At 28.4% G+C, this 6455-nt stretch overlaps 1 protein-coding gene across 1 annotated transcript; it reads left to right on the top strand.

The window, feature by feature from the left end:
• Positions 1-2263: 2263 nt before the first annotated feature.
• LOC113384976 (G patch domain-containing protein 11-like) lies at positions 2264-4673 on the top strand. Its single transcript, XM_026622760.1, has 4 exons — positions 2264-2453; positions 2514-2964; positions 3914-4048; positions 4495-4673. The coding sequence occupies exons 1-4, from the start codon at positions 2404-2406 to the stop codon at positions 4627-4629; spliced, it is 771 nt and encodes a 256-aa protein (XP_026478545.1). The 5' UTR covers positions 2264-2403; the 3' UTR covers positions 4630-4673.
• The last annotated feature ends 1782 nt before the right edge of the window (positions 4674-6455 follow it).

The raw sequence follows: 6455 nt of genomic DNA, 5'->3' as shown, positions 1-6455 counted from the left end.
ACCATCCTTGGACTTCAACGAACATTTTAAAAAAAGAATTGGCCAAATTGGTCCAGGCGTTGTTGAGTTATGCGCTTACCAACACATTTTGCGATCCATTTTTATATATAAGAAGATAATGAAGTCAATGTCAAAGTGAAAAATGGTAAAATCAGTGTTGAGTAAAAAGAGCCTCTAGTTTAGTGGTCGGGGAACCGGGGTAAAAGTGGAATTTTTGGGGGTAAAAATTATATATTTGCAAAGCACTAAATCAGCTTCAGTAAACCTACTGGGACATTTCCCATAAATATAAAATCGGGTTTATAATGAAACTCTTGTTGACTTATTTGTTTCACTAATTTATTTACTTATAACTTGGATTTATATAACTTAACTTATTTTGCTTTAAATTTATTATTATTTATTTTATTTATTTAACTGGTTTCACGAGTTACGTGGGTACTTTCTTATGTGCTTTCTTATTGACGCTTAAACTTGTACTGAAAATTATACCTAATATTTATGGGTAAATGTTTTTTATTGCCCTGTATGAAGTGAACGGCTTTGTGCTTGTGCATTGTTGCATTTTTTGTACATTGGAGCGCAATTCACTCCACCTACTATAGGAAAGAACATCTGCATTAACAGATCTGTGACATGGATTATATTGTAAATAGTAAGTGTAAATATTTTGAATAAAAATATTCATTGAAATAGATGGTTTTAATTGTGTTTCTTATTATCTATGTCAATCATTGTTAGAAAACGTAATCAGATGTATCTCGTACAAATTCAATCATGTTTCTTAAACTGTCATACATACATACATACATACGAGTTAAGTTTTAATAATCAAATGTTACATGCTACAAGACTCTTGTAGCTATTTTTATGTTCATTTTTTACCTAAACGGTTAGGCTGAAGTACTTATCTTAATTCAGTGGACTATGAATATAAGCCCTACAATAGAGTTAAAACACACTAAGCAAACAAAAACAACCTGAATAACATTTACCTGGGTAAATAAAATAACTAGACCAGCGATTTCCAACCTGTGGGGCGCGGCTCCGCAGAAGGGCGCCATACCGTTCCAGGGAGGGACGCAAAGCTGTTTCAGAAATATTATTTTTAAATGCTGAGTCAGTGTCAAAACCAAATCAGCAAAATAACTACTTCTAAGAGTGTTTGAGCTTGAAATTACTTGTGTGACTGATGAAATAGAAATAAATAAAGATCTTATTATCAGTCATATTACTACAGTTTAAGGAACCAATTTTCGCATTACTTTAAACATATAGATATTTCCAAATACGAATGGATTAGAAATCCATTTAAGATTGAAAAACATGATGATTTTGGTCATTCAACACGAGAGCAGTAAATGATAATTGATTTATCTAGTGATAGTACATTGAAGCAGATGTTTCAGGACGAAAAAAATAAAGGACGATTTTCCCAACAAATGATGCTTTAGAAATTTTATTACCGTTTGTGACATCTTACTTATGTGAAACAGGTTTTTCTGCAGAAGCAGTATTAAAAACAAAGTGCCGATCTCGCTTATAGTGATCGAAAAGAAACTGAGAACAGCGATTTTTACAATAATGCCGCGGTTTGAGAAAATTTGTGCTAAAAACAAGCTCAACCATTGCATTAAATTTTTTAATGTTGTGTTAATTATTATTCTATGATTTGTTTTGAAATTCTATGATTTGTTTAAATTTGAAAAAAAAAATCTTATAATTAATAGTTATGTTTATATGTATATTTTTATAATACTGTGTATTATTTGGCATAATTTCAGTTAAGTATATTTAAATTAAAGTGTTAGAAAAATTAGGAGGGGCGAGCGCAATATTTTTTTCTTTTGAAAGGGGGGCGCAAAGAAGAAAAGGTTGGAAACCGCTGAACTAGACTAAAACACTCTGCGATGTCCTAATTAATAATTTCTAACAAAAATGTACTAGGTTTTGAATAACTATGTTTGGTTCCCTGAAATAAATATTGGTTGTGATTTGTGAAGAGACAATGTATGATCATATAAATGTAAAAGAACTGCTTTCGTAAATAATTATTTTGAATTAGTATATTGTCTAGGAGTGATACCTAATATTTTTTCTAGTTTTGTTTCGAATGTTGGCACAAAGGTTTTTTGTCTTTTAATGTTGGTAGATTATTTTTATTCTCGGTTTTGTTTCGTATGTTGGTATGACATCCATCTTTTCATCATGTTCGCTCGGTTGGTGCGGATGCACCTTTAGCAGAAATTAGCTCCGTGTTTATTTTGAGTCGCTCGTTTTTAACAATTTGACAGTAAACGGATTTGGCATTCAATAGTAAAACGTTGTTTAATATAGTTGTCATTCTCTTGAGATACGAATAAACAAAAGAAATTTGGAATCCTAATACTAATTAAGTCCAATATGTCAGAAGAAGAATATGATTACATGTCTGATAATATATTAACCCAATGGTAAGGGTATTTTCATTGCAATGCCGATCTTTCGCTATACAAGTATTTCGCAAATTACAGTGTCGAAGATGTTAAACCAGGTCTTATACAAAGTAGAGCTAAACAGAGACTCATTGAAATCACAAGAAAACAAGCCGAAGAAAAACTAAAAAATAAACCTTTAAAAGTCGTTGAAGCAGAACGCAGAAATGAGGGCCTCAACAATGCTCTGGATTCCGCTAACAAAGGCTTCTCTTTGTTACAAAAGATGGGTTACAAGCCGGGTCAAGGAATTGGCAAAGATAAAACAGGACAAGTAGAACCTGTTGAAATTAATTTAAAATCTAATAGAGAAGGATTGGGGCGTAAAAGTTATAATAGACCTCTAAAGAGTTCATCAGAAGTTACTAAATTGTCTCAAGAATCTGTTTTGGATTATCGGCGACAGAAATCTAAAAATGCTGAGAATAAACGAGATTTGATAGATTTATTGAGATGCCAGAAAGCTTGTCATAGCTTAGATAGCTCAAAAGTAAGTATAATTTATTGTAAAAAAGAAATTGCACAAATATTTAGATAATGAGTTTTTATTAGCAATTATTAATCTTTCTATGCTTCAAAATTTGCTTAGTTTTGTGCCTTTAGTTTAAATCTGCATTAATAGAAATTCAAAAAAATAGTTCGTTTTTCATATTTTCAAAAATCTAGATTATTTTCAGAGATACAACTCTTTCACCATTTTATTCCTCTTCTGTTTTCTTCCTTTTGTGAAACTTTGTATGGGTTTTTCTCAAAACTAGCTTTTTTAAATATGATGCCCACAATTTCTTGAGTTTTACTGGACCGATTTACTTGAAATTTTTGGAGAATGTTCTTTATTGACTTATCTATGGCATATACTGGCCTAATCTCCAAATTTTAATTTATACTATTTAAAAAAAAATGAGAAACTCAAAAATCATCAAGGTCACCATTTTGTTAAAAATATATATTTTAACTGTAGTATATACCATAGCGACATCATTCTATATTAATAATCTTTTATTTTTCTTTTCGGATTACTAGGATAATAATTGTGGGCACAGTCACATGTCAGCTTTTTAGGACCCTTCACTTCAATCACTTCTAATTTTTTAAAATTAACTTTTTTTGTTTTAATTTTTTTCTGTACTCTCACAAAATCTTAATCGCTATTGAATGTTTGTTTTTGTACAAGAAGATATCATTCTCTAATACTATTCTTGTAGGTGATATTTCATTTTCTTTAATTTGAGTATAAATCATTCAATATAAATTTTTGAATACTGGATATTCCAGTTTTATGAAAAAAAAATTATATACTTCCAAAGAATAATTCATTTCGAAATCACATGATTAAAGTTTGTTGTTTTTTTTAAACTTATATCCTTGAACAAAATTTACAACTTAAACCATTTTAACTATTTATTATTAAGATTTTTGAAATATTGATAAAATTATAGGATATAGAAATGCCAAAGGAAAAGTGGTATTGGCCACGGGTTGAAATCAAAAGGCTTGAACTGCCTAAGGAAGAATCAGATGATGAAACATCAGGAAGTGACTCTGAAGAAGAACAAGAAAAATTAGAAGCAGAGGTTAGTATCTGAAGTACTTTAAGAATCCATATAATTATAATACTTTTCACAACTATTATATACATTTTTGCCGACATTTTGATGTTAATCTAATACCATCAATTTGAAATCTAGACACCTAATCCATAAAAAGTCCAAAACATACCCACACCATTTTTTAAACCTAAGTAATAGATGCAGCATTCTTGATGGAAGTTAACATTTGCTTTACTTTTATTTAAATATTATTTTTTATAGACTTATTTATCATCATCATATGTTTCCAAAACAATTACATTATGAAAATCAACTCCGGATCTTATGTTAAAACAATTGTTTCTGTCACCTCATATGACATTCTCTTGAATTATTAAAATTTCATTGATATGGACTTGTATAATATATTTATAGAATATACTAAAAATAAATTGGTTTGAGTTTGTTGTGTCATAAGTTTTAAATTATAGGCATCATTGCGTTTAGAAGAGCTGACCAAATACTTGCGAAATACTCATAACTACTGTCATTGGTGTGGAACTAGTTTTGATGATGAGAAAGATTTAAAAGAGTCTTGTCCTGGAGCAACACGTGATGATCATTAAATTTTGAACTAATTTTGGATTGATTAGTTGTCCACTGATTGCCAATTTAGTTGGTATTGTTTTACTTTACTTTTAACAACTTTTTTATTAGTTTCACTGAATCAAATTATAGTAAACAAAAAACATTGTGATTAAGTTGACAAGATAAAATATGAGGGATGAGTGTATTATTTAACTAATAAATGTAATATTTATCAAAGCTCCTTATTTTTGCAGCATATATGGTTTTTAACAAAAGTGTATTACATATTTACAGATTTGTGCTTTATATTAATAATCATGATGCGTAACAAAAGCTTTTAAAAAATACTTAAGTTATACCATTACGAAAACGATCCCAAAACCTATATTACTGATTGCAGCAGAATTGTCAACTATCGAATAACAAAATGAGTTTTACACTTGAATAACGTATGTAATTCTAAAAATTTAGCTTAAGTCATCTATAAATGATAGATGCGCTTATATAGTTTCCAACCTATTTAATGCACGGTAATAAATATTAATGATCAAAGTGCAATAATTTATTTCGATTTTTTACTTTTTCTTTAGTGACTAATTTAAAAAATGCTTTTTACTAAGGTAATTGGCCAATATTAGAACATGTAGAGAAAATTGCTTCGGATGTATTGAAAAGTTACCAAAAAATATTGAATAACAAACAATAAAACACTATTCCATAACAATAAAAACATTAAGTTAATATTCTTCGATTTTTGTAATGAAAATTTGCTTCACCAATTCGATATTGGTGTGATTATCTAAAAAATATAATAAAGCATTGCTTTCAAATTGTTATGGAATATTTTAAGATTGCTGCAAATATCAAACAAGACTATGTTAGAGTGTTATTTTTTAAATGATGTAAAATTATATTTTTTTTTTTATTGATATTTACTGTTTTTGTTACTTAGTAGTCCGGACACCAAGTCAGTAAAATTCAAATTGAAATATAATTTTGATTAAATTAAGTTTTTAATTATTGTCTACTTTTCAAAATGATTATGGGGATTGGGGTATAATATGAAAGACTCTAAAATTTTATTTTTTGCCTCTTAGTAACTTATACAAAACTACTTTGGGGTAATTATTAAAAACAGTTTCCGACAGTTCATATACGTATTATCGTATGTAAAATGCATACATAGATGATTCATGTAAATATATTAACTGATTTTTTTATATGATGCCACCCACGTATATAATTAATTCATAAAACTTTACTCTATTTTAGTCTTAATTTGAATTAATAATATATAACAAATATCACTACTTTAATATTTGTGATCTTAAAAAAAAGTTCAAATGGCGCGCTTTGTGCAGTTTGTTCGTTCTTTAAGTACAAGTAAATTAAATTTTTCGTTTATATATTTTTACAAATTAAGTCGCTTTGTTTTTAAATGCAATGTTTGCATCTATTTCATTTACTTTCATATATTTGGCTGCTGAATAATAAAAAAGGCTAAAATTTGCAATTATATATAAAGATTTAGTGTGGATCAAAACTGGTCGGAAATATAGTTTTATAGAGTCCAAAATTTAAAGCATATATTTTTATGAATCGTTTATTAAATAAAAACATGGCAACACAAATATTTGTCGGAAATATAAATTAATGTAAAGAGATTACTTAAATCAATTTGTTTAAGACATGCTTTTTATGCCTAATACACTTAATTTCCAACATTTAGGAAACGCCAGGCTGTTGCATAAAGCCGCTTTTCCAAAATTACTATTTTGGAATACAAACAAAAAATATGGAAACAGTATCGGGAAAATATTGATTTTTTTGTATGTTTTACCCATTTTTGTATATTATCTTGTAA

Source organism: Ctenocephalides felis, unplaced genomic scaffold, assembly GCF_003426905.1.
Source record: "Ctenocephalides felis isolate EL2017-DRISC unplaced genomic scaffold, ASM342690v1 CF-g0.4_SCAFFOLD_03571, whole genome shotgun sequence".
Lineage (NCBI taxonomy): Eukaryota > Metazoa > Arthropoda > Insecta > Siphonaptera > Pulicidae > Ctenocephalides > Ctenocephalides felis.
The sequence above is the reverse complement of the archived record's forward strand: the minus strand, read 5'-3'. Positions and strand labels throughout refer to the sequence as shown.